The sequence below is a fragment of the Malus domestica genome, chromosome 07 (genome assembly GCF_042453785.1).
Source record: "Malus domestica chromosome 07, GDT2T_hap1".
Taxonomy (NCBI): Eukaryota; Viridiplantae; Streptophyta; class Magnoliopsida; order Rosales; family Rosaceae; genus Malus; species Malus domestica.
Window position 1 is genome coordinate 33,826,406 of NC_091667.1, and position 26,233 is coordinate 33,852,638.

A 26,233-nucleotide genomic window follows, 5' to 3' on the forward strand; every position below is an offset into this window, starting at 1 on the left:
AATTATAATAGCCCACAAGGTTAGCCTAGAGGTGGTAAGTGGGTGGACCAAGTCACTTATTCGACCACAGTCACAAATATATTCTCCAGTATTCGAGTCATGTTTAGAATGATTCTTATATTAATGAGAGGAGAAACTTTGTATGTGCTTATAAGCAAGTCTCATTTTGCCAATTGGTCTTATTGTAGAACCTCATCTTTCTTAAGGTCGAACCAGCCTAGGGTGGGTCGTTCGATTCCTGACCCTGGTGAATCACACGATGGTGGATAGGGAATGTTGAAATGCCTTTGTGAGTTTTCTCCAACTTCAAAAGAGTGAATTTCCGTGACAAAACTACCAGCTGATCCTTTTTTTTAAGAAAAAAATAATTAATATTCATGATTCATGAAACATCTGGATTGTAACTACACAAAAAGGGATATGAATTATGTAATGTCCCTTCAATAATTTTGTGATCAATCCACACAATCACATCCATTGATAAAAATATCTGTCCAAGTCAAATTCATCAAGCTCTATCCCAAAAGATAAGATTTTTCCCGGAATTAAAGATCAAGATTTGGTACTATTTCTTCATCCGTTTCTTATTGTCCTTTTTCTCTTCTTCCGTTGAAAAATCAATTAAAACATCGCTATCATTTACCCGCCAAATAAAAGAAAACCCTAGAAATAGTTATTAATGCTAAGTAACGTTAGCAAGATCTAATCATAGCCATGGATGGACGGTTGATCTGATCAGTTGGTTGGTGCAGCCAGTGCCAGCTGATCTGGTACATTAACATTTTGTTGCTCCATCTCATCTTTATCACCAGCCGTTCTGATTTCAATCTGTGGGACCACCTGCGGTGGGGACACGCAATTAATTAAGAAAATATTAAGCAAATGGTATTTATCAGTTAAACTTTTGTGTTATAGGGTTAATTGCCAACCTGATCTTGTGATGCATTGGAAGGCTGAGATGATACCGTCCTCGATCTTTTTTCACATCTACCGCCCATTCTGCCACCTAGACCAAATATCAATAACACAGTAAGTACATTTTATTACCACTAGGAAAAAGGTACTAAATGAAAATTAATACAATAAAATAAGGCGAGTTTTAACAAAAACACTTTCGGTACTGTTCACTTTTAATGAAAAATCATATTTTTACCTTTAACTGACACTATCTATTATACATTTAAAAAAAGTTTTTAGTTAAAAGAGAAGTTTTTTTGGACTTTTTATTAGTTTTCCTTAAAATAAATCACATAACTACTAAATAGTACTCAATGTTTAAAATATCTATGAAATTGTAGATATTTTCATTAAAATATTCAAAAAATCAATCATCAATACGAAAATATGAAAATGGGGTGAAATGCAAACTTCACCCTGTATCGGCAAGATATGGAAAATCAATAATATCAACTATATTTACCTATTTACTGAAAAAAAAATCCTGGGATCCATGGCAGATTTCGAACTTTTATTTTTTTAATTTTTTTGAGAAAATTTTCTCTAATTTTTTCTTAATCTGAATGAGTTGATATACCCACTCATTGTCTGTTTTCATAATTTCCTTTAAAGGAAACCGATATTGATATTTTTTATTAAATTTTCATGTCGATATTCTACCTATATCGATATTTAAACATTGCTAACAACCTAACACCACACCTCAAAATATCTCAGGGTATATTGATCAGTACTTATGTATACTAGGTTTTCTAGGAGCTGTTTAGACGCAATTTTTTCTAACAAACGATATTATTTATAATTTTTGTTAACGAATCTCTGGCAAGAATTGAATCTAATATCTCTCACTTATAAATAAAAAGGAATATCATTAAATTGTAGTACTAAGTGACATATTAACACATTTTAGACGTTAAGCACAAGGCATAGAAAAATTTGAATAATTCATACTAAAGACAGTGTATTCAAACTCAGATTTGAGGGGATTTTAAAAGATTTTAAAATTCTAGTGTAGTCAATTAAAAGATTTTAAAGGATTATAATCCATTCAAATCTAGGTGTAGTCAATTAAAAGATTTTAAAGGATTTTAAAATTCATCCAAATCTAAGTGTATTAAAAAAATTAAGATTTTGAAAGATTTCAATAAGTTGTGGATTTTGTGGAATTTGAGAGTAAGAAATATATATAATCAAGACTAAAAAGAATCCAACCTCACCCCCTAGGATTTCAAATCATTTTCTATCTGGGCAACCTTCAAATGTCTACCAACCCCAGCCATATATAGGTAACCACCATATACTTTGGTAGAATCTCTTTTTGTAAGCATTTCATAGTATTGAACACAATTTGAGCTAGGTTTTTTGATGGTGGTGATGGTTGTTGGTGGTGTAGTGTTCAAAAGCTCACCAAAGTTATGTTAATTTATCAATTGAGAAAGAGATAAATTTGTAGTTGTGTGAAAGGGAACCTGAAAAGAGAGGGGATAAAGTGGCTATTGGGTACAATAGGACAAGGGGAAATATTTTTCTTTTATTTTTTTTTGAAATAAAAAAATTATATGAAAATCCACTCCAATCCATCAAAATCTATAAACTAAATCTATTCAAATTCTTTAAAATCCATGTAAATTTTGCAAGAGTCTTAAATCCTCCTAAATCGTATCAAATCTATCACTTTTTAAATCTTTTTAAATCTTTTAAAATCTTAGTTTGACTACACCCTAAATTAATCGTGCTGTTCTTCTTCAAATACACCCACGAGGAAAATGCGTACAATAAAAACGGATCAGACCTAACTAATTAATAATATAACAACATTTAATTAATTACCTTGTAAGGAGTTACGGTTTTTGGTGATTCTGCTGCTGGTTTTGAGATCCAGGGTTGAGTCGGAGGTGTCCGGCAAGTAGCGGTCGAGACGAGGAGGATGACGGTGATCCTTGTTATTCTTCTTCTTCTCAAGCATGGCACGCACGAAGGATTCCTCCATGCTGTTCAAAAACTTGACGTGCTTCTCGTTCGTCCACGACATGTTAACCGGGGACAACTCCATTCTCACTAGTTCCGATCTTAATTCCGCCGGCACCTACGGTGGTTTGGAGAGGAAGTAGCTAGGTTATAGCCCCCGGCTAATGGATGGTTGAAAATTATGAAGGGGTTGCTTGGTATGATACAGGTTGGCTATATATATTTTTTCAAATTGGAGGTTTTGGAAGGGAGTTTGGAAGAGTTTGTGGGAGGATGGCACTAGCTGTCGTCGACCGACATGTGTTTGGCTCACCAGAATTTATCACTTTGCAAATATCCCAACTCATTGGACCTCCCCAAGATATTAATCGTAGCAAATTTTAGATTTTTTGTGTGGAGATCCGAAGGATATATTTCTTTGCTAAGATATTTTATATATATTTAAAAAAGAAAAGAAATAGCTAGTGGGTTTGTAACGACAATCTACTCTTTCAAAACCGAAAAGACACACAAATACATTTCATTCTCTCTCAATCAATCTTTAGCAAGATATTTAGTATATTAATCAGTCGACTGCCATTCCATTAAAGGAAAACTAACGAAAAATTCAAAAAAACTTTAGTTTTGATGAAAAATGACAAGTAAAGGTGTACTGAATAGTACTAGAAAAAGATAAAACTATGATTTTTCGTTAAAAATGAACAATATTGAAGATGTTTCGTTAAAACTCCATTCAATTAATGCATGGAAAGAATAATCGTCTAAAAGATAATTTTATGGAATACTCGAAAGATGAATGAATGAAGGTAATATTTGTGCGTAAGTTTTGGAATAAAAATGTCTAGTTTTTGTGGGTGTTTATCATCAATGGTCTATGAGGTTGATCAAACTTATCATTTTAATCTCTCATTTTCAAATTCAATCAATGTTGTCATTTACATTTTACTATTGCAAATCAATTTCACCTTTCCATTTAGATTTGGCACACATGTCAGACCCACAAATCCAATCAAATGGTAACATGTGGATTACACAAAATAATTAATTCTTTAAATGATTTAAAATTCTAAAAACCAAAATAAAAAATGGACAGTATAGGCTAGGGAAGACACTTCAATTTTATATAAAAGTTTATCGAACATTCAAACATTGTTTTTTTATTTATATTTTGTTAAAAGCTCTTTTACAATAAAAAAATGTTTACGAAACACACAGCTGCTTTATTTTACAACTATTTCTTCTCGCAACATGATACAAATTATTTTTTTTCTAAAACCACAACAATACCAATCTAACCCTACCGCAAGTGCACAACAACATCTAGATTTTCAAAAACAAAAGTGCCTAAATAACTATCCAACAAATATCCAACACGGAAAACAAAGGGTCGACCGGGCGGGTAACGCGAGTACGAAAGCTTTTGCGCAGTCGAGGAGGCATAGAAAGTGGAGCACGTGACTAACAATCTCAAGAGAAATTTTTAATTGTGACAGAAATACGAGTGATACATCACGTGTTTTTATGTAAGTGATGAGAAATTTTATTTCTTAAGTTATTAACTTTTTAACACACATATCCCATAATTTATATATTAACACGTGATGTATTATCCCATATGTCGGTCACAATAAAAAATCTCTCCAATCTCACGATCTATGGTGGGCCCACATTCAACAGGTAATCGCGGTCATTCTAGATTGGCGTGGCGGGCTCGTATGGCATCCTCAGGGCTCTGACCCAAAACCTCACTCAACTTATACACCACCATCTCAAACAACACAAACAAAGCCCCCTCGTACACGCTCCCCATTGGAAGCAACGGCCGAGATTTCATCACATCCCCACCATCATCCGCCATGGTCTGCGCTGGCACATAACCAACCACGCTAGCGTGCCTCGCACACGATCCAGTCTCCGGCTGCGCCGTCAGCAGCAGGACTCGACCGCCGTTCGATCGGGCGACGGAGCAAATTGCATCCACAGTAGAAAATCCACCTGGGCCGGCTGAGGCTATGAGTAGATCCGCAGCTGCGATCGGGGGAGTGTTCATGTCGAATACCATGTGGGCCGAGAGGCCTAAGTGGGCAAGGCGCATACATAGCGCCTTCAACATTAGGCCCTCTCGGCCCACCCCATAAAGAAAGACGCGGCCTTTTCGTGCCGCTGTGGAAGAGAGCTCGGTGACCAATAGGTCGAGGACCGGTGGGTGGGGGTGGGTTGGTTTGGTGAAGATGGAGGCTAAGTGGCTGCATATTTGTGAAGCAAGCTCTGAAGCCATTGCTCAGAGTCTCAATGAATCATAAGAGAGCAGCGATGAGTGTGAGCTATATATGTGAGTGAGATGTTGCCAATCAGTGACACGTCAGCATTAAACAAAAATATCTCTCGTTCTCAGACATTGTTTTGATAAGGAAATAAAGTTGAACTATTTACATACCAAAAACACAATAGAAAGATACAAATTGCAATCAGATGAGCATACAAGGAACCAAAAACTGTAATCCAAATGTCAGTGAAATGATCAAAGGAAGTCTTAGCTTTGGCTTGATCTTCTAAGCTCCGGTCGCCGGAGGTCCGGAAAAGGTTTTGGTTGATGCGGTACCATCTTCATCGATATCTATTTCTTTGACACCGGCAGTTAACGAAGAGGAGCCAGATTTCTTCTCCTTATCCATGTTAACGACCTCGTCCTCTTCTTCATCGTCGAGCAAAGAACCTTTCCGCCTGAGTTCTTTTACTTTCTGGAATTCATCATAATGGGCTCTTCTGAGCTCCCTAAAACTCTTGCTTTTCTCAGAATCTGGCAAAGTCCGACAGCAAAAACGCAGAACAGACAACCACATGTCAGTAAAGAAATTGTTGATGAATTGTATAAATGTAACTGAGGGGTAGAAGAATTTGAAAATATGCCGGACTTTTTGAACTGGGCATGGGGAAAATGAGAACTAGATGAGGATTAAGCAATATCGGAAACAAAAGTTCCGACCATTAACAGAATATAATGACGGCAAGTTTAGAGGCAATAATAACCTCTAAATATGTTCATTGAGATCTAATCTCATGTGTCTTACATGAAGTAATGTCATCTGATGCAACTTCAATCATATCCATGTATCAATCCAGTTGTATAAATATTCTAATCAACAAGCAGTGGATGACTAAAATATAAAACTAACTCAGCCGACTGGAATGAAATATAGTGAGAAGTGTAACGAATGGCGATTGAAAGGGTTAACTTAAGGAGAAAAGGTAAAAGGAGATGAATGAAGACCTTCATCATCTTGTTCCATAGCTTCTGCCTCATCTTCAGATGATGTCCAGCCAGTAGATTGTAGCGCGTTCTTTCTACTTGATGATGCCACATCACACAAAGCAGTTCGTATTGCTTCTGCATGATCTGCATCACCAACACAATCGTCGAAGGTACCACCCCCTCGTATAGGAGACAGAGATCCTGGAAAGATTATAAAGTCATAAAAAATGATAAGTTTCCACATGTAAGATAAACACATTTTTTTTTCTTTCAGGAAACAAGCGTTGAAAACCTACAACCAAAGATTACCACATGAAGTTTATAAGAAAAATACGATAAAGATAAACACTTCGGTGTTCATGCATATCCAGTTGACATGCCTGCACAAAAAGAAAAGTAAGATAGAAACCAACATACCATCCTCATCATCCGTCATCATGGGGTGGTATGGTGTCTTCGGCTCAGTAATTTTCTGTCTCACAGGTTTATTTGCTTCAATTTCTCCTATATTATCCTCGTCCCATCTAACTCGGCCTCTGCCACTCAATAAGCAAAATCTAAAATCAGTATACCTATAAACTTCAAGCATCTGATAACAAACAGAAAGTATGCACCTTTCTACAAAACCGAAACCATCTTCTAAAGCATGACTTAATGCAACATTTCTAAGCGTTTAACACAAACCAAACCCGAAAAGTATAAAAAATTCAACAGGAGACAGATTGAATTACTTCATTTTGCTAAGCAGCTGATCTCCGCACAAGCACCACAACAACCAGCAACTCCTCAATTGAATCAAATTCTCTGAAACAAAATTCGAAATCGTCGTTAATTTCTCAACATTAAGCAAAACAAACCCAAAACAATCAGATTCTAGGCCATCAAACCTGCATTAACGATAACGAAATATACATATACAATAACCTAAAAACCTAAAAATGAAAAAAAAGGGGAAAAAATTCATTTCAATTTCTCAGAAATTAATCCACTGCTAATTAAAAACGCACAATAAGCACAATTATCCAGTACAGCCATGGATCAATAGCGCATTAAAACCCTAACCAACCTGAAACGGTCAATTAAACAGTAAGTAGGTTAAAGGATCGGAAAATTTCCTTTTCCTTCATTTTCCTGCGTTTTCTGGGAAAATTTGAGCGAAAAAATCAAATTAAAAGTAAGAAATACGAAAAGGAGCAGGAAATATAAATAAATTCTGGTACCTTCTTACTTCCTCGGGAGAAAAATGAACGTTCGTTCGAAGAGCTGAATCGAATTTTTGGTTCCTGGTTTTATGATTTTCCAGGTTTACTAAACTGCCCTGACGAATAACATTTAATATCGGTTGAAGCCATCAAGGGGCTTTCTAGAGTGTGCAGATCTCGGACCGTATGTACAAATTACAAGGAAAAGGATCCTCGCCGAATCATTTTCATGTGAACCCTAGAATCCCGCGATCGTGATCGTTTATCATACATTATGTGGTTAAAAATTATTTTAAAATTTAAAATTAAATATAAATAATACATAACGAAAACTGATCACACGATGTACGGTCATGATCAGAAAATCCCTAGAATCCCCAACAAAAGGATCCGGCGAGGATCCTTTTCCAAATTACAACACTATGATCCAACCACGTCAGCCAAGGATTTCAGGAAGAAATTTGATTAAATTATGTCTTGAATTTATGAGTGAGATAATTTTTACAAGGAGTTAAACTAAACCATGAACAATTACGACTAACTACTTTAAGTATTAATTTTGTTATTCGTAAAAGTTGATTCGAGACAGCGCACTTATAAGTAAAGAAAATACAACTAACTTAGTGGAGGGCACCACATCTACTGAGCAAGAGCACATGAACCAAATTTATTTATTAATTGACGCGGACACAAATTATGAATGAAAAAAAGGCATCACACTTAATTTAATTAAATAAGATTATTGACTTAGTTTCTCAATTTTTTTTTTGAATAAACGATATTATCTATTCGAAAAGGAAAATGAGTGAGATTAACCTCACAATAGATTAATAATAACGTGGTTCAAATTCATTTTAAATCAAATTGAATCACAGTGCATTCTTTAACTGTTGTGGGCAAGGATGAAAAGTAACAATAAAATTAAGTTAGACACAACTCTACACTAACACTATTGAACTTTTTATGAATTTCTTTTTTACAAGAGTTAGATTAAAAAAACTATTTTTATGACACAATAAAAACAACAATAATAGTTTTTTTTTATATAAAAAAATTAAGGAAACAACAACAATAGTTTTTTCTTAAAAAAAGAGACCAGCTAGTGATTTCGTCACGAATTTTTTTTATTTTGAGATCGAAAACAATCACAGAAACAATTCAGCTTTTCATGAACACCATCGTGTAATTTACACGTATTATAAATCAAACTCAAAACGTGATTTGTGAAATACGTTCTTGAAATTTGTGTCCAAACACATGGAGTATGGACCGGCAGGATGGACCCGAAAACTTGACCAAGGGCAAAATGGGAGAGGCGAGAGAGGGAATGAAGTCGCGGATGGCAAAAGGACAAATGAACATTTTTGTATGGAAAAAAAAATCACAAATCTGGGAAGTAAAAATATAAAAGAGAAAGAGGGAGGGAGAGTTTTGCAGCTTGAGAAGAAGAAGCTGTTGATTGGGGGCCCGATTGCTACATAGAAGAGCAGCAGCAGCTCTTCATCGAGAGTGACGACATCATTCAGCAGCAGCCCTCCAACTGTAAGAATTCGAGACTTTGCTTTCTCCGTGAATATCTGTTTATTATCATAGCATGGTGAAGTTTGTTGGTTGATCTGGATTGTATGAACCCGGTTCTGTCTGTGAATTTTAGTACTGAACGGAAATTGGGTCGTGTTAATTTTCATTTTTTCTTAATTTTTGGGTCAAATTGCTTTCTGGGCTTGCTTGTTTCGCGAGGTTAATTGGAGATCCCATTCTGTTTCAATGTGTTCTTGGTGTAATGAGATGTCGATGCTTCGTGATTTGGATTTGTTGGTGTGCTGCAACTAAAAAAGTTTTTATTTCTGTGACTTGTGCTGAATCCAGCGGTGTGAGAAGTGGAATTAGAATATCTGTTAGTGTGATTGTTAGCATTTCATGACTGAGTTGAGATGCTTAAGAATGATTGCTGTAGATTGTGACGATGCATTGTGAGGAAAAGGGTGGTTTTATGTGCATTTTGACGATTACTACTTACGAGAGTTGGGATTTTGCAATTGACAAATAGTTGAAATCGTAGAACCTCAATTGATGAGGACAATGAGAAAGTTAAGCTGCAAAATGTATTGAGGCAGTGCATGCAAATTCTGTTCAGATTTCAAAATGTATATTTGTAACAAATTGGCCATTTTTATGCTGTTTCAGGCGGTAAATTTGTAGGTGAGGAAGATCAAGTTTTTATTGGTTCCAGAGGGCGGTCAAGTTTGATATAATGAAGTGATTTTCTTTTTGAACTTGAAGATCGGTAGGGACAGAATAGTAAAGAGATTACACTAGGCAGAGATGTTTTCATTGTTTTATGGATTCTGGAAATATATGTTCAGTAAGACGGAGTTTCATGTACTCATTCTTGGAATCGACAAGGCTGGGAAGACGGTAATACGCATTCCTGTAATCTTTTAGTTATTGTGCTTTTCGTTGCCATTTTGAGATGCTTTTATCTTTGGCCTCATTAGTGGATTTTATCCTTTTAGGTTTTTAATCTGGTATTACTTTGTAGACTTTACTCGAGAAGTTGAAGTCAATTTACTCAAACTTAGAAGGTCTCCCTCCTGATCGGATTGTTCCAACCGTGGGACTTAATATTGGTCGTATTGAAGCATCAAATACCAAACTTGTGTTCTGGGACCTAGGCGGTCAGGTATGTGGAATTCATCATTACTGTTCATCTTTCTTATTCTTTCTTTCAACATAGATTTTCTCTCCTTTATTCTAAACCATAAGCTGATAGCGTCAAAATTCAGATTTACTTTTCCTTAGAAGACAATACTAGTTTAGCAAGTAGTATTATTACTATCAGTAGTTTGTTATCACATACCAACATCGATGTAATGTCCATGCGTTGCGAATCAATCGCTTTCTCTAGCATCAATGTTCATTTTTGAGATGGCCAGTCACAAATATTGAAGCAAAGGGTTGTTTGTTTGTTGTCAGCCTGGTCTTCGCTCAATCTGGGAGAAATATTATGAAGAAGCACATGCTGTGGTCTATGTAATTGATGCCACTTGTCCATCACGTTTTGAAGATTCAAAATCTGCATTGGGTAGGTGGTGTTCAATTGCTGAATCTTGTGAACAAATTCTGCTGCAGTTGTAATTATCGAATCATATGATAGTATAGCTATTAAAGTTGAGGAATAACAAAATTACATGATGCACTACCCTGATTTTACTACTTTTGAAAACCAGAAAAAGTTCTTCGGCATGAGGATTTGCAAGGAGCTCCTCTATTGATTTTGGCCAACAAGCAGGTGAGAGGCTACATTGTTGATCGCACAAAATCACAAGCAACCTAGTGATAAATCTATCGGAAATTTTTGGCTTGCATGTCTCACTAAACCAGAAGTTTAACAAATTTTGACATTTTATTCAGAATGTACACACATAGAAATCTATGTGCATAAGTTCTTATTGGGTGACATCTCTATAGACGGGTTGTAATTTGTTGTGCATCCTCGTTTCTAACATATGGAACTATTTCCTTCTATGTGTTGATATAACAATGTGTTACTCCTCCGACATCTATCTTTTAATATCGTATCTGTTTTTTTATCTTAAATCTTGTAATGTGTAATTTAGTTATGGCATCCATTATGTTGATTTAAGCTGGTTTTAAATTGAAATGTCTTTGCAATTGCAGGATGTTGCTGATTCTGTATCAGCCGAGGAACTTGCTCGATATCTGGATCTTAAAAAGTTGGATGAAAGGGTTTATATGTTTGAAGCCGTTTCAGCATACGATGGGTAAGTGGATCTTTTCTAGACTCCATTGCTTCACGACATAGGCAGATAGTTAATTATTTATTTGCTCCAAATGTGGAAAAGGGAGCTTTTGAAAGGGTAATTTGGCACCCGATGAACCAGATTTCACATTGGAAAAATCTCAGCACTGAGATAATGAGATGCTGTAAAACTACAAAGCACAATAGCTAAGCGCTTCGACATTTGATTGCAGGATGGGGATTAAAGAAAGCGTGGAGTGGTTGGTGGCGGTAATGGAGAGAAGCAAGAGAACTGAAACGTTGAGAGCCCGTGCAGGCCCGGCATCTGCCTAGACCGGCATGTATCAACCGATATGCAGTTTTCTTGCCTTGCTCTGCTTCTGTAACAATTGTGTAAAGAAATCGGGCTTTTTGAATTCGATGTTGAATTATTGTTTCCTGCTCTATGTATCATAGATCGTATCAGGCTGTCACGAATCAAGTTGCAGAATATGAATTTTATGTGTCGATATGACCGTTACAACTTTCTTTCGAACTCAAATAAGAAACAGAACTAGTACACACAAAGCACGGCAAAATCTAGCGATGCATCATGAGAAAGCTTTTGTCTGCAATGAGTCACATACATAAACACATTCGATTCTTCGAAATTCGACTACATTTGTTTCGATTCCTTTACTTTCTGTAAGAGTTGTAACTGCTTCAGTTTTCCAGGGCAGGTGCTGCAAAAGGAGCTTGCTCGCTTTTCTTCACTGCTGGTTGGGGTTCTTTGCAAAACAAAAGAAAAAAAAGGGGCCAATGTGAGAATTCCATTAAATTTAAGGAAAACTAATGAAAATGACTCGAAAACTTTGAGTTTTAACGATAAAGACAAAATAAAATGTAAAGTGAATAGAATAATTTTGTAAAAATGTAGTTTTTGGTTAAATTGCAGGATTTTTGTTAAAACTCCCTTAAATTTACCCCCCAAAGTCCAAAATTCCAAAAGTAAGAGGGTAGAAAAAATAAAAGAGCGTACTGGAAATGAGGGCCATAGGCCTGGCCTTGAACAGAATCCGGTGGCGGATGATTCCGATGACTTCCAATTCTACCCCCGCGGCACGAGCATCGTTATCAGAACCATCTTCGGAGTGCTTCGTTTTCTTCAAGACCAAGAGCGGCTTCTTTAAGGGCAGTTTCGTCCCCGTCAGTTCGTGATAGCCGATAGTAAACGTGTAGGTTTCCGGCGAGGAAGGGCGGCAGAGGAGACCAATGTGGAGGTTGTGGAGGCGGTCTTGAAATTGCGGCTGAACTTCCACCACCCCTTGCAATTCCACCACCGCCCATTCCCGGCAGTCCTCTCCGCAGCTGCACCTCACCCGGATCTGCATTCCTCTCTTCCCTTCAACTCTGCCCTCTCAGATTTCTTTAATACGACGGCCCTATTCAGTATTTGTTATTTGTTGATAAATAATGTGGAGATTTGGCGCCAACGGACTCCCGCCAAAAGATGATCAATGTGCAACAAATCTGTTTTGGGCCCGATTCTTAGAGCCCATTAAAACTCAACCGATCAAAGTTTCCAAACTTCTCACACTTTTTAGAGAGAGAGAGAGAGAGAGAGAGAGAGAGAGAGAGAGGTTTTTCTGTGTGATCGCCACACCACTCAGGTAGTAGCATGCATAGAGGTGTTAAACAGGTCGGTTGGCAGAGACACGGCCCGCTTAAATAAGGTAAGGCACGGCCGGGCCCAATTCATAAGAAATGGGCCGGGTGGGCCTAAAAGATAGGCCAGATGAGCGTAAAGGCTCACAACCTATTGTGCCGGTCATGGGCTGAGCATGACTTGCAGTCTTGGCCTATTATGAATAATCTCTTCTTTTTTTTCTTTCATTTTTTGTAATAAAAAAACTATCCCAAGTCAACAAGGCTATTCGCTTTGTGAGAGTCATGAGGAATGTCTATCGTACGCAGCTTCACCTTTGCTTTGTAAAAAGACTGTTTTCATGATTCGAACCACTTGTGACCATTCGGTCACAAATGAATAGCCTTTCTTGCGTCAAGGCTCCCCTCTCAAAGCATGAATTTAGTTTTAGAAGCTTAAACCGTGTGAAGTGTGAACCTAGGAGCATCAAACACTTTTCAAGGTCTACAAGGGAAAAATAATAAAGCGTTTAATTTAAGCACAAGAAACGAAACAAAGAAAACAAATCCTAAATCTTGTAGAAGACCAGTTGGCAATTAGTTTCATAATTCATATAGAACACCTTTTTGTTTGTAATCCTTAAATCCTCGAAGTTATACTACTCCTTTAGTTTATGGATTACACGCAGCGATATATAAATAAGGACTATTTAGTCTATTAAAAAGGACTTTTAGTCTATTATTTTATATATTTTCAATTCATCTTCTGTGCAAGGAAAACTTGTTCACGGACAGTTTCGAAATCATGGCATCAGGTGTGTTTTTTCTTCGTATTTCCCTTTACTTTATACATTTATTTACGTTGTTATATATCATGATAACGAGCAGACTGGGATATCCCACTTAATGAAATATGGCTTTGTTGGGCTTTGTTGTTTGCTGTTGTTATATATTATATTATAATATCCTTCTATATATATATATATATTTTTTTTTTTTTTTTTGAAAAGGATAATATCCTTCTATATTTATGTCTGCAATTCTATGAGTTTAACATGTATAATTTTTCTTCCTGTCAGATTGGACAAATCTTCCTACGCATCTTTTGGGTTCAGTTTTAGAGAATTTAGTATCACGGTTAGAGTATATTTGGTTTAGTGTTGTTTGTATTTGTTAACTCTAAAAACTATCAAGTCTACGTGGAGTGCAGGCCGATTAATGAATAAGCTAACTACGTCATTCGGTTATGTGCGGGGCGTGTCAACTCGACGGCCGAGCTCGGCCAGGGAGTAAAATTTGTTGATGTTGCGTTGAGCGCGCTGCTGACTTCTTGATCTTACGACTGCGGGCGAGGAATGAACTCGCCTCGGCCTTCGGGTTCTAGAGCTTGAAGACAAGGCTGCTAGTCTGGTGAAGTTCACAGATCTTTAGCACCGGGTTCAGTCACGGTGATTATATTCGTAAGAGTATAAACACGCCGAATTGATTCCAAACTATACAGACACAAGTACTCAAAAGAGATATATGTCTTGATGGTGAATGTGGTTTGGCCGTCATAATGCCGAATTCTAAAACTTACTTGTGAATATCCAATCATAAAAACAACTCGGCGTTCAATGCGCCGAGCCCAGTAATCTGTAACACCTCACTTTGCCGAGAAGGCTAATAAGATGACCTCTACTAATAAGGATTCGAAAATTCTTCTCTACCAAGACTTGGATAGATAATCAGTCGGCATTGACGCAGTGCTGTTTATCCAAACTGAATGTTCTCTACTGTCGACTGATTTTATGGCAACGATGCTGTTTATCCAAACTGAAGATGTGTTGGCGAAAAAGAAAATAAAAATCTTAAGGTTGTTGAGAGGTTTCGCATAGAGCGAGAGTTTGCGCATGGTAGTTTGTGTGTTGAGTTGGAGGGGGTCCCAATGATATTCGTGGCTCTGTATTTATAGAAGCAAATGTTGTGTGGCGCGGCCAGATAATTTTGTAGAGTCTAATTGCAACTCTAATTTGCGGAACTGAACTTGATCCGCATCAGAAGCCAAGACATATCCTTCAAATTGATATGTGGGATTTGTTCATTGTCTTTTCAAACTCGATAGCTAGGAGAGATTTTTCAGTGTGACTGTCACACAGGATGGTATACCACGTGTCATTACATAAATAGTGGAATATGTGTGCTAAAAGGTTAATAACTTAAAAAATATAATTTTCCACTACTTACATAAAACACATGATGTACTATCTGTATTCTCGTCACAATTAAAAATTTCTTGTTAGGTAAATAAGCAACAGCCTATCTTTTAGATGTCATCATTACTCCTCATTTTATTCAAATAATTAGCATGCAACATCCCATCTGATGACCTCCATGATGCTGGAATCAAGGCATGCAAGTTTATACCCTAGCCATGTATTTCAACTGGACTCAGCAATAAAAGGGGCATTGCCTCAGTGCCTCTAGTAATTTAAATGCAAGATTAACTCTAGATCTTTCCACAAAATCTGTCCAGGTGCAATCATGCATTATCAAAAAATATCAACTTAATCCAATCTCCCAGCCCTCCACGTGTATGCATGTTGACTCACCAACTTAATATAATAAGAAAAATCATGCGCACCAACCTCATCCATGAATTCTAAGTTTGACTTGTACATCACACTTTTGGATCAGAAATAGGACACGTAAGAGATTACATGCATCTGGGGATTGATATGATGAGTCCATTCGGATCAACTTTTCCAAAACAACCATATGAATATATCAAATATTAGGTTTAAATATCCCAATTAATATTAAGATATAATATCATGATTAAAATCACAATATTATTTCTCAATAATAACTAAAATTCATTTCAACCATTTTATCATCCAACGGTCTAATATCTGCTTATTCAACGAGCTTGATTGCTTGAACCAATAGTGTAATTTTGGGTTCAAATTGTATGCCATGACATTGTGTAGCAAAAGATAATAAAAGAAAATTTGACGAGATGTCAAGTTGTCATAATCCTCCACTACTCTTGATCCAAACTCCTAAAAAACCCGAGTGGAATTTATACAACCCCATTGAAGACAAGGTCCTTGGTTTGCAACTGAAATTTCCGAACAAGCGACTGCGTGGTTCTTCAAAAGGATGGTTAATAGCTGTCAATCTGGATTTCGTAGTAACTCTTATAAATCCGTTTTTAAGGGTGAAGGGGAGACAAAAGAGAGCAGATTCCGTCATCGATCTTCCTCCTCTAGCTTGTCCAGATAATATGTCTTCCCGGAGAAAGACTACTTTTGTAAACAAGGCGACATTGTCAGCAGATCCAATCTTAGAGGCCGATAAATGTATTGTCATGGTCATACATGAACGTGAGCGAACTGGTAATAATCTGGCTTTCTTTAGACTCACCAAAGATACGTCGTGGACTTACGTTGTTGATGAAACACTTCGCTCTCTCCAAGATGTTCACGTCGGAAGCAAGTCTTATGTTGTCAAAGAAATGGGAACACTTTTTTCTTTTGATATTACTTCTGATCAATCCATCTCTGATAAACAATTGGTTGCTGCCGATACCTTGGAATGTTTCCAGAAGTACGTAAAGACATACATTGTGGTTTTAGATGATAATGAATTGTTGATGGTTCAAAGGGTTGTTGAATTTGATGATGGTGGTCGTTGGACAAAGGAAGTTAGGATATTTAAATTGAATTTTGATATGTACAAGTGGATTGAGACAGAAACCTTAGGTGATGTTGCTCTATTTTTGGGTGATAACTTTTCGACATCTGTCAAGGCTTCGAATTTCTCAGGATGTCTGCCAAATTGCATATACTTCAACTATGATTTTGATTGTGTGAACAGTTATCCAAAACACCGCTTAGATGATGATTATGGCGTGTACGACATTGAAAGTCGAAGCTATTCGCAGACTTATACCCCAGAGGCTAAGAAACTTAGGGGGTGTTTGTTTTCCCTCACTAAAGTTCACTGGACTGGACTGGACTAAGGGTTAGTCCAGTCCCGTGTTTGTTTCCCATAGGGCTTAGAGTTAATGAGACTAGCTCTCACTCGTCCCGACTAAAACAGGGCCTAGCCGGTCTTTGCTAAGCCCCCCAAAAACCATGGGATTGCTAATCCCGTCTCCAGAACTTGCATAGGACGATCGCATGCAGCAAGTCTTGTGAACTACAAATCTGCAAGAATGCTTCTGGGCGACTCCGTTTGCCAACCCATGTCTAGATCTAAAACACAGCCCTACCCACTGCCTAAATCTCAACACCAAAATTCAAAAACATATATGCAAAACGATAACAACAACAATCCCAATAGCAAAATTCTTCCTTATTCCCGAATATTCCCAGAAAATTTCCAAATTTTTTTCCTTTGCCCCAGAAAATTTCGGAAAGAATGGATAGAGAAGGGGAGAGAGTAGCTTTGGGACAAAGAGAAATGGAGAGACAGAGAGGGAGGGGAGAGTAGCACGGGGGACGATTTGCAAGAAAAATGATTTGAAGGATGTTGTCTTGCAGGAAAGAAGAAGGAGAAAAGAAGTGATGGGGAACGAAACTAAAGAGGAAGAAAAGGGAAGAACTCTCCAGAGAGAGCAGTGGAGTGTCTGGCTGTGTACTTTGGAACTCAAAATGAAAAAGCTTGATTTAGTAATAAAATATTATTGAATTAATAATAAAATATTATTAGATGTGTATTATATAATATAATATTATAGTTATTAATTATCCTGTTTTTTAGTCTGACGCTGCACCAAACGCTTCACTAAGCTAGTCTAGCTTAGTCTAGTCTAAGTCAGTCCAGCTTAGTCCCTGAAGCTAGTCCAGTCCGAGACAGTCCGGTGCAACAAACGCACCCTTATAGACAAGACCATGCAACCTCCACATTGGGTCGTGCCTACTTTGCAATTGTAAACAAGTTGTTACGTTTCTTGTGTAAATATCTACTTCTGTCACTTTTATGCGTTGTGTCCCTTTTTTGTTTATAATGGAAGCTCAAGGGAGCATTTAGTGTATGCAACAAATTTTAACGGGTGTTATATAGCACGATCCGTTAAAATATCGAGTATGTCATGAAAACGACACAATACGGAAAACATGACACGAATGTTAGATAAGAGAAATAATTTATGGACAAGGATTGTCTACCCTCCTTGTCTCCGTGCCCTCCTGTTTTGTGTGGTCACAATTAAACCATGTCAACATTTTATATTGGTTTTTTTTATAGAGATAATAAGACAAAAATGAATAGTAATATAAAATGTTGACGTGGCTTAACCGTGACCACACAAACAGGAGGGTATGGGAGGGCACGTGAACAAGGAGGGCAGACAATCCTTGTCCATAATTTATAGCTAATTTTTTTCATCTCTAGCTATATATGGATAAATCTTTCCATCTTTGCTTGAGAGGTGCGGAAAGAGATTCTCACCGGATCTCTTCCACTAAGGCCACCGGATTAAGTGATCCGAACCTTTGAAATTTCATCCAACGGTCCACCTGTTTTGATCCCTTAAAAACTATAATAATTTTTGACCGTTTGATAAAATTTCAAATACCTGAATCACTTAATCTGGTGATCTTGATGGAAGAGATAGCACGCAGAAGAGTTGAAAGCTTGCTGCTCTTCACTAACATGTGTCATTATTCTACTTGGTCCCACTTCAAAGTCTTCAATCGCCTGCAACCGCCCTTAGAGCATTCCATTGGAACACCATTAGGCCGGCACCCAGTAAAAAAAAGGGGCCGGGACTCAGTCAATCCACTCCAGCCCGTTCAATTGCCTGGCACCCAGCCTAAGCTGGTCTGAAGACCAGCCTAGAATTGACAGAGCTAAGGACCAGGCTATTAGCGTGCATTTTTTGGGAATGGCACCGAGAAAACACAAGATGACTGAGCAAGAAGAAAAGCAGTTGGTGGCGCTGGCGAAATCAAGCTGGTGACCCGTTGCCTGACGCCCTCATCTTCGCCTTCCTCCTCCTCCTCACCTACTCAATCTTCATCGGCACCATCGACATCCGATCTTACTTCCTCCCGCTCCTCCCCTTATCGCCGCCTCCGGTTGTCCGGTCCCTCTGCGCCACCACCTCCCCGCCTCTCAAGGTCTACATGTACGATCTTCCACGCCGTTTCAACGTCGGAATTATGAACCGCCGGAGTGAGTTGGAAAAGAGAGAGAGAGAGAGAGAGAGAGAGAGAGAGAGAGAGAGAGAGAGAGAGAGAGAGAGAGAGAACCGATTGGGGATGTAGAGGGGATAGTATAGAGGGTAGTGGAACTTGAAAGCCACCTACCTTTCGAAGGAAAGAGAGCGCAGATTCGAGTCCATGAGGAGTGAAGGACGACAGAGCGATAGAGACGAGGCGGCGATAGGGATGTGAGAAACCAGAGAGAGAGAAGCGTGATAGATTGAGAGAGAAGAGGTTCCTGACTTCTTTATTTTTTTCTATAAAATTATTATTTTTATTATTTTATAATAAAAAATAATAATATTTTAATAAAATTGATTAGGCTATTTTTTGTTAGGGATGGAGATGCTTTGACCTATTACTATTCATTGAAGTCTATTACGGTTCATTTAAGTGTATAAATGTGCTAAATGTTAGTGCAAAGTCTTTAGGAGTGGACTTGTTCTTAGGCACTCTTTTAAAACTTTGCTTCATATTATGGTACTTCGCGTCAAATGTGTCTTTTACTGATAAAAAACGAGGGGTATTATCGTCTAACAATTATAACTCGCAGCCCTAGCAATACAGTATCGGAAACACGTGGGTCCGAAGACCTTCGAAGCTTTTTAGTTTTCAACATTTTACTGAGAGAGAGAGAGAGAGAGTGTGTGTGCGACTCATATTCCAGCGGTGGTCGCCGGGGAAGTCATTTTCCGGCGATGGAGGAGCAGAACTCCGAGGACTGGCTCCCAACTGGATGGACAGTGGAGGTCAAGTTTAGAAAAAACGGCAAAAGAGACAAGGTATGGAATTTACTCTCCTTTCTATCTTTTAATTAAGTTTATTTATTGACTTCTCAAACCCTAATTAGGAAATTAGTACAGGTGCAACATCCTTGAGTAATTTCTGGAATTGAAGTTATAGTTTAGTTTTAATTTAGTTTTCTGTAAGTTGGTAAGAACCAATTTTTGTGCTTGTATAAAAGTGGACAGAGGATTGGAAGGTTGGATTGATACGAGCGATATTCTACTTTAAACTAATTTAAACTGCGCGGAAGAGGATTCGAGCACCTCCGCACAAGTTTGGAAATTTAGTTGTGATGTTGAGGTGTGCATTTTAGATATGAACTTAGAACGGGGCATTTCCTAGGTTGTTGAAAATGTGGATTTTGAGAATAAATTTGACACCTTTGCTGCTGTTTTTGAATGTGTTATAATGTACCATGTTCCCTTCGAAACCAATTTTCTACGTTGATTATATGGAATTTTGTGATATGTGGAACATACTGTGCTTCTCTGAACTTTGTACTATCGAATTTCGAAGTTTCAAGTTCCTTTGACAATCTGTTATGTATCATCAAATTTTTTTCTGCCTAAATTTCTCGGACTAAATCCGGAAAGTTTCTTGTTTAATGCATATATCGATATCCTTATTTATAGGGAACTGAACTTGCAACTTCATTTGTGGTAACATGAAACTTTAAAACTATTTGAACAAAGTTTGACACCATTTTTAATTATTTTGGAGAGAGATCTGATTATCTTTTGCGATAGATAATTTAGTAGAGGTGGTTATATTTTGTGTTTGTTGCAGTATTATTACGAATCCTCAAGTGGGCATAGATTTAGTTCCAGGGCAGAGGTATCTCGATATCTCAGCACCTCCAGTCATGAAGACGAACAGAAAATTAAAGAGACTCTCAAGCGACCTTCAGATGATGTCCGTTGACTCAAACTTCTGTTTATTATTTGTGTTTAGATGTTTAATCTTGACAGATTTTACTAATTAAGATATGGAAACTTCAATTTTCAAGCATTTAGGTTGTAGTTGAGAAGACTGTAGCAGAAGGACTACCTCCAGGATGGACCAAAGAAATTCGGATTACAAAAAAGGCTCGTAAGACTAGGAGAGACACGGTAATGAACTCTCTCTCTCTCTCTCTGCTCATGTGAGTGTGCGTGCGCAGCATGGGCTTGTTTAGAGTTTCCACGGTCTTTCAGTTTCAAGCTCATTCCACTCATTCACTTTATATTGGGTCATCCCTAAAGTTCACTCCTTTTTTTACTGATATTTAATCTCTGCGCAGCATTATATTGCTCCTGCAAGTGAAAAAGTATTCTGCTCTATCAGGGATGTGCATCGCTATCTTGAAAATGAGCAGCCAGGAACGTTAACTCTTGAGCCGAGTGGTAGCGGCGATAAGGAATCGGAAGATCAAAAAGCGTTTGTAAGTGTACAACAAAATGGATTGTCTGGATTTTAACCGCTACTGTGCCTGCTATTAATTTTGATTGTTAGGAAAATGTGTACTTACAGTTTTTCATTGATATCTTTCCTTGTTTGGATTCTCTCTTGTAACCGTGAAACAGGAATTAGACAAACCGAGCTTGAAATTGAATGAGACAATGAAGGATGGAGAGATACTTAATTGTTCATGTAATAGAGAAGGCCCGTCCCTTCCTGAACATACTTCTGATCAGAGTAATGTTCAAACTTCACGTCTTATTTACAGTCTCTTGGTATTGTCCTTCATAGGTGTATTCCTTACTTTCCCCTTTCATGGGACTTGGGACTGAAAATTGACATAAAGTTATTTTCTTTTTTGTCTTGATGATTTAAGAAAGTTTGATTGCTTTGCAAGGCCAAACCTTATTCTGAAACACTAAGTTAATAATCTTTCTCAAAAATAATCTTTTAACTGACATGAACCTGCAACATGCTGCAGGTGAGGTGGGCACTGAATTAGGCAGCTTAAATCCTTCAGAAGCCAAAGGTTTGGAGCAAAATGAACAGGATGGTGATTCCACAAAAAGTGAATGTATTTCAGCTCCTGCAGGTGGAGACCCACCAGGTAGCCAATGCCTGGAAAGTGGGCTGATAAAACATGAAAGAAACCGTCCTGGTCTCTGCAAATCAAAGAACAAGAAAGAGCTTATCTTGCCTCGTCGTGCTTCAAAGCGACTAGCTGGAGTTGAAGTTGGTCCAGTTCCAGAACTGAAAACAAGTACTCGAACCCGTCGAGTTGCAATTGAACAGTCAGGGGAGGGAGCACGCCATACAACTGAAGGCCCGTCCCTTCCTGAACACAGTTCTGATCAGAGTAATGTTCAAATTTCACGTCTTGTTTACAATCTCTTGGTATTGTCCTTTTGTAGATATATTCCGTATTCTTTCCTCTATTTTTTATGTGGGAATGGGATTTGAGACTCTGAAAATTGGCATGAAGTTAATTTCTTTATACATTGTAATGATTTAGGAAGTTCGATTGATTTCCAAGGCCAACCCTTATTCTGCAACACTAAGTTAATAATCTTTTATCTGATATGAACTCGTGACATGTTGCAGGTGAGGTGGGCACTGAATCAGGCAGCTTAAATCCTCCAGAAGCCAAAGGTTCGGACCAAACAGAACAGGACAGTGATTCCACAAATGGTGAATGTATTTCAGTTGCTGCAGGTGGAGACCTGCCAGGTAAGCAATGCCTGGAAAGTGGGCTGATAAAACATGAAAGGAAAAAGACCCGTCTTGGCCTTTGCAAATCAAAGAACAAGATAGAGCTTATGTTGCCTCGCCGTGCTTCAAAGCGACTAGCTGGAGTTGAAGTTGGTCCGGTTCCAGAACTGAAAACAAGTACTCGAGCATGTCGAGTTGCAATTAAACAGTCAGGGGAGGGAGTCCGCCATACAACTGAAGGTTCTTCCCCTGGTGATTTGCTCAGTTGTGCGTCCCAACATCCTGATTATCTTGAGGTTGAGCCAGAAAAGCATATTCAAAATGTGGAACGAGCAATTAATGGTGACAACAAGCAACGGTGTGCTTCTGTTTTCCCATCGGGGAGCCAAAGTGGCCCAGAAGAGCATGCAGGAAAACTTGAAACCGATTATAAGGCTGAAGATAAACCAGGACTTCAACCAGACTTGCCTCTTGGGGATTTCTTCACAGATCCCTGCATTGCATTTGCAATAGAGACTCTCACTGGAATAGGTTTTGACAATTCCAGGAGCAATGGTGAGCATGCTTCAGGGGACCTGGCTACTCCAAAAGGTCATCCTGGGGACGTACAAGCAGACAATAAGAGCAGCAGAAAGCAGGAAAGCGGCAACCTTTTTATACCAGAAGATGGATGGAAAGTTGCAAAGGACGATAACGCTAGACAGAAGTCCGGATCCCCAACTGAGTTGCCTTTTGGGGGTTCATGGCCCGACCCGTGCATTGAATTTGCTATTAAAACTCTCACGGGTGCAATCCCAGTAGACTACGATCCCCATATCGAGGAGTACTTTCAGCAGCAACTAAGCTCATCAAAAACTCAAGGAACAAGTGACTTGACCTTGAAAAATGTTGGTCTAGATAACTTCTGCCAAACGGATGATTTGTGCGAGCAATTCTGTCATCCGGAGGTCCCCATGCTTAAGAAACAAGCGCTTTCTGAGCCTCGACTCACCAAGAGTGGAAGTTTACATAGTTCCGGTGGATCAGATGTAAACCAAACGGGGAGGCAGAGACACTGACTTCAACCCTTGTACAGCTACTCCCCCTGCCTCCCTCCCTCCCTCTAACCCTTTTTACTTTTCTTGTGTCGTCTTTTAGGAAGAGACCGCATTGGTGAAGTTTTCGCTGTTTGCATCTCTGTGTACGTGTAACACTAGTGTCTGTAACTTTAGTACGATGTATTCATGCTATTTTTCCATTATGTTAGCTAAGTTTGTTCACTAATTATGTTTAAGATGTAAACATGTATAGACTCCATTAATAAACCTGAGGCAAAGACCGTCAAGGAGAACAGAAGTTTTTATTTTCAAATTTTCGGATCATAAGTGTAGTATATGGAGTTTGGTTGACATCCCGAAAAATTCGAAGCCAAAGACGGATATTGACCGAAAAATTCTAGGAAAAGTTTAAATTTGGTGATCAGTAGAGGTCTGAGCTTTTTGTTGCTGGGTTGTTTTTATGTATTTTCTTACTTAAGGACCCAGTTTTGTTGTTGTACTCGGAATTATTTGATTGTCATTGATAACTGGAGATTTTGGAAGTGTAATAGTAAGGCTAAAAACGATAATTGAAAACTAAATTCATAGAATCAAAATAACAGACACTTTTGTAGGAAACACAGTTGCATTCAACCATGTAACCAAATTCTTAAAATACCTAGCTATGATACGAGGTTCTTACTTCTTAGGAGAGAATGATTTGTCTGTTGAAGGTTTTGTTATGTTCTTTTTTTCACCGGAGCAATTGTGCGCCTGCTTGTTGGTTTTTATACAGTAAACATTGTAGCGACTCTTACAAAATTTCCTTCATACTCTGTTTGTGTTTGGAAGATACATGTGCTACAATTCCAAACACAAACCAGAGTATGAAGGAAAATTCTTTTGCAAGAGTTGCTATAACGTCTACTGCACAAAAGACGACAAAGAGGAGCACAATTGCTCCCGTGAAAAAGGTAAAAGAACAAAGCTCTCGACAAACAACTCATCATCTTCTAAGAAAGAAGAACCTCTACCTGGATATTTTAAGAATTTGTTGCATACTTGAATGCAACCGTGTATCCTACGAAGGTGGCTTTGTTATTTTGATTCTATGAATTTAGTTTTCACTTGTTGCTTAGATTTCATAGCTTTGATAGCTCTTACAAGAAATTAAGCAAACAAATAGAAAAAGAAAACAAGAAAACAAGAAATTAAGCTAACAAATAGAAAATAAAAATTAAAATAAAATCAAAGCATAAACATTTATAACTAGAGCAATGAAATGCAAAATGAGAGAGCAAATAAGAACAAGGTCCATTAGGTAGATATATATTGGCACATCCTGTGACAATCCGTCCCTAGTTCTACGATTTTATAAATTTTAAAAGTGTGAATTTACGAAAATGCTCTAGAGGAAGGTTTTGACTTTCGTTGATCAACGTATAGTGAGACATACTAAATATTCTTTTAGCGTATTTCTGAAGTACTCAACGATACGAACGCGTAAGCGCAAGCATAAGTGAATTTGGAGTTACGGTTAAAGTTTTTACGGAGCTACGAACCCGAAAGTATTTTGAAGAAATAACTATTTTAATTATATTATATTATTTTATACTACAAAATTATTAGGCCACATGTGTGTGGCTGGGAGGAAAAAAAGAGAGAAAGAAATAGAAACTGTCGAATGGCAGCAGGAGGAGGAAGAAGAAGAAGAAGAGAGGGAATCGGGAAAGAGAAGAGGAGATGAGGTGACTGACCAATGAGGACCAAGAGAAAGGAGAGAAAGGAGAGGAACATGGGGAAATCCACCCAGCCAAACCGGGTCATTTTGTGACCCGCTGCTTGACCCTACTACAGAAGTGATTTCCGACGCCTTTTCAGACGATTTCTCCAACGATTAGAAGCCACACACCACCTGGAATTGACCTAGCGCTCCTTCCTCTTCCAATCTCATAAAAAAACCGAGTTAAATGAGTTTGATTTCGGGATAAACTCACCGGCGGGTTCATGGGGTTACGGCTCAAATTCCTCTATTTTTGAAGTTAGTACAGTCGACCACCACCATCAACATACTCCTTTTGAGGTCCGGAACAAAGCCCAAACAACTATAGGGGCGGCGGAGCACCGGAGGTGATGGATCGAAGCCACCAATTTCTAAGGTTTCCGACAGGTTTTAGTGAAATTGAGGCTTTTCCGGCCAAATTGGACCTGGCGACATGTATAAATCTTTCTCTACTCATTGAGATCTTCATTGTGGCAAAATTTGGAAATTTTTAGAAATAGTTGGATTTTTCGGCGAGTCGGGGCAGCCGGCCGTCGTGTACGGCGGTGTGTGGCGGCGACGCATGGGCTGAGGCATCCCCTGACCTTCCTAGATTAAATTTGATTCTCTAATTCTGTATGTGTAGTACGATTGACGAATTTCCATCATTTGAACCTAGTTCCATTAAGGTCCGTCACTTGACCATTTTATGAATCGATAATTCGATCGTTGGATCGTCACCAAACTTTAGTACGTTATTATATGTAATATTTGAGGACCATAGAAACTTACGGATTGAGAATCTGACGTATGGATCTTCTCGAATTGGATATGTAAGTTCGTAAAATAAAATGTTGATCGCCACTTGAATTGGCAATTGGCGGAGATCCAACTGTTGGATCGTAATGAAACTTTAGTATGATGTTTTAGAAGCACAATGTGGATCTTTGGAAGTACGGACCAGAAATCCGAGATGCGGATCTTCCGGATTGAGTTACGTAGCAGAGTTTTCGTATCGACGAGGATTCGTGGCAAGTCTTGGTATTGGAGATTACCTTCGATGGTA

The 26,233-nt window shown here is 38.2% G+C and overlaps 7 protein-coding genes across 13 annotated transcripts; 3 read left to right on the forward strand and 4 right to left on the reverse strand.

The window, feature by feature from the left end:
* Window positions 1–365: 365 nt before the first annotated feature.
* LOC103439733 (uncharacterized) lies at window positions 366–3,336 on the reverse strand. 2 transcript variants are annotated; one of them, XM_008378326.4, is made up of 3 exons: window positions 2,788–3,336; window positions 930–1,006; window positions 366–840 (listed from the first exon to the last, which is right to left on the reverse strand). In XM_008378326.4, the coding sequence occupies exons 1-3, from the start codon at window positions 3,008–3,010 to the stop codon at window positions 736–738; spliced, it is 405 nt and encodes a 134-aa protein (XP_008376548.1). In that variant the 5' UTR covers window positions 3,011–3,336; the 3' UTR covers window positions 366–735. The 2 variants fall into 2 exon arrangements, with proteins under 2 accessions (XP_008376548.1, XP_017188616.1); XM_017333127.2 differs by having other exon boundaries at window positions 366–828; window positions 2,788–3,306.
* A 788-nt stretch (window positions 3,337–4,124) lies between these two features.
* LOC103439734 (uncharacterized) lies at window positions 4,125–5,256 on the reverse strand. Its single transcript, XM_008378327.4, has one exon. The coding sequence runs from the start codon at window positions 5,201–5,203 to the stop codon at window positions 4,613–4,615; it is 591 nt and encodes a 196-aa protein (XP_008376549.2). The 5' UTR covers window positions 5,204–5,256; the 3' UTR covers window positions 4,125–4,612.
* A 13-nt stretch (window positions 5,257–5,269) lies between these two features.
* On the reverse strand, window positions 5,270–7,583 carry LOC103439735 (protein phosphatase inhibitor 2). Of its 6 annotated transcripts, none has more exons than XM_070824982.1 (6): window positions 7,399–7,475; window positions 7,245–7,318; window positions 6,910–6,982; window positions 6,596–6,720; window positions 6,197–6,379; window positions 5,270–5,725 (listed from the first exon to the last, which is right to left on the reverse strand). In XM_070824982.1, the coding sequence occupies exons 3-6, from the start codon at window positions 6,912–6,914 to the stop codon at window positions 5,478–5,480; spliced, it is 561 nt and encodes a 186-aa protein (XP_070681083.1). In that variant the 5' UTR covers window positions 6,915–6,982; window positions 7,245–7,318; window positions 7,399–7,475; the 3' UTR covers window positions 5,270–5,477. The 6 variants fall into 6 exon arrangements, with proteins under 6 accessions (XP_070681083.1, XP_070681086.1, XP_070681085.1 ...); XM_070824985.1 differs by having other exon boundaries at window positions 6,596–6,714; window positions 7,399–7,473; XM_070824984.1 differs by lacking the exon at window positions 7,245–7,318 and having other exon boundaries at window positions 6,596–6,714; window positions 7,399–7,583.
* Window positions 7,584–8,673: 1,090 nt separating this feature from the next.
* LOC103439738 (uncharacterized) lies at window positions 8,674–11,666 on the forward strand. The gene is made up of 7 exons (XM_008378334.4): window positions 8,674–8,922; window positions 9,568–9,798; window positions 9,923–10,063; window positions 10,357–10,465; window positions 10,611–10,672; window positions 11,062–11,165; window positions 11,377–11,666. Exons 2-7 carry the CDS (start codon window positions 9,706–9,708, stop codon window positions 11,474–11,476), a joined length of 609 nt encoding a protein of 202 aa, XP_008376556.1. The 5' UTR covers window positions 8,674–8,922; window positions 9,568–9,705; the 3' UTR covers window positions 11,477–11,666.
* Window positions 11,626–12,578, reverse strand: LOC103439737 (uncharacterized). The gene is made up of 2 exons (XM_008378332.4): window positions 12,162–12,578; window positions 11,626–11,910 (listed from the first exon to the last, which is right to left on the reverse strand). The coding sequence occupies exons 1-2, from the start codon at window positions 12,511–12,513 to the stop codon at window positions 11,846–11,848; spliced, it is 417 nt and encodes a 138-aa protein (XP_008376554.1). The 5' UTR covers window positions 12,514–12,578; the 3' UTR covers window positions 11,626–11,845.
* A 3,186-nt stretch (window positions 12,579–15,764) lies between these two features.
* On the forward strand, window positions 15,765–16,769 carry LOC103440118 (uncharacterized). Its single transcript, XM_008378790.1, has one exon. The coding sequence runs from the start codon at window positions 15,765–15,767 to the stop codon at window positions 16,767–16,769; it is 1,005 nt and encodes a 334-aa protein (XP_008377012.1).
* Window positions 16,770–19,534: 2,765 nt separating this feature from the next.
* LOC103439739 (methyl-CpG-binding domain-containing protein 13) lies at window positions 19,535–23,739 on the forward strand. Its single transcript, XM_029106152.2, has 7 exons — window positions 19,535–19,739; window positions 20,530–20,655; window positions 20,757–20,852; window positions 21,023–21,163; window positions 21,306–21,417; window positions 21,662–22,036; window positions 22,282–23,739. Exons 1-7 carry the CDS (start codon window positions 19,656–19,658, stop codon window positions 23,445–23,447), a joined length of 2,100 nt encoding a protein of 699 aa, XP_028961985.1. The 5' UTR covers window positions 19,535–19,655; the 3' UTR covers window positions 23,448–23,739.
* The last annotated feature ends 2,494 nt before the right edge of the window (window positions 23,740–26,233 follow it).

What these genes read in the sequence shown, in the direction of transcription:
- LOC103439737 (XM_008378332.4), bottom strand. Translation starts at nt 12,513, where the DNA reads ATGCAGATCCGGGTGAGGTGCAGCTGCGGAGAGGACTGCCGGGAATGG. An exon ending in GCCTATGGCCCTCATTTCCA is followed by an intron (nt 11,911 to 12,161) that starts GTACGCTCTTTT and finishes TGTTTTGCAAAG; the next exon opens with AACCCCAACCAGCAGTGAAG.
- LOC103439738 (XM_008378334.4), top strand. Translation starts at nt 9,706, where the DNA reads ATGTTTTCATTGTTTTATGGATTCTGGAAATATATGTTCAGTAAGACG. An exon ending in TCTGGGACCTAGGCGGTCAG is followed by an intron (nt 10,064 to 10,356) that starts GTATGTGGAATT and finishes GTTTGTTGTCAG; the next exon opens with CCTGGTCTTCGCTCAATCTG. An exon ending in GCCGTTTCAGCATACGATGG is followed by an intron (nt 11,166 to 11,376) that starts GTAAGTGGATCT and finishes ATTTGATTGCAG; the next exon opens with GATGGGGATTAAAGAAAGCG.
- LOC103439733 (XM_008378326.4), bottom strand. Translation starts at nt 3,010, where the DNA reads ATGGAGTTGTCCCCGGTTAACATGTCGTGGACGAACGAGAAGCACGTC. An exon ending in AAACCGTAACTCCTTACAAG is followed by an intron (nt 1,007 to 2,787) that starts GTAATTAATTAA and finishes TATTTGGTCTAG; the next exon opens with GTGGCAGAATGGGCGGTAGA. An exon ending in CCAATGCATCACAAGATCAG is followed by an intron (nt 841 to 929) that starts GTTGGCAATTAA and finishes TCCCCACCGCAG; the next exon opens with GTGGTCCCACAGATTGAAAT.
- LOC103439739 (XM_029106152.2), top strand. Translation starts at nt 19,656, where the DNA reads ATGGAGGAGCAGAACTCCGAGGACTGGCTCCCAACTGGATGGACAGTG. An exon ending in AAAACGGCAAAAGAGACAAG is followed by an intron (nt 19,740 to 20,529) that starts GTATGGAATTTA and finishes TGTTTGTTGCAG; the next exon opens with TATTATTACGAATCCTCAAG. An exon ending in TGAACACAGTTCTGATCAGA is followed by an intron (nt 22,037 to 22,281) that starts GTAATGTTCAAA and finishes GACATGTTGCAG; the next exon opens with GTGAGGTGGGCACTGAATCA.
- LOC103439734 (XM_008378327.4), bottom strand. Translation starts at nt 5,203, where the DNA reads ATGGCTTCAGAGCTTGCTTCACAAATATGCAGCCACTTAGCCTCCATC.
- LOC103440118 (XM_008378790.1), top strand. Translation starts at nt 15,765, where the DNA reads ATGTCAAGTTGTCATAATCCTCCACTACTCTTGATCCAAACTCCTAAA.
- LOC103439735 (XM_070824981.1), bottom strand. An exon ending in GATGACGGATGATGAGGATG is followed by an intron (nt 6,380 to 6,595) that starts GTATGTTGGTTT and finishes TAATCTTTCCAG; the next exon opens with GATCTCTGTCTCCTATACGA. An exon ending in TATGGAACAAGATGATGAAG is followed by an intron (nt 5,726 to 6,196) that starts GTCTTCATTCAT and finishes GGACTTTGCCAG; the next exon opens with ATTCTGAGAAAAGCAAGAGT.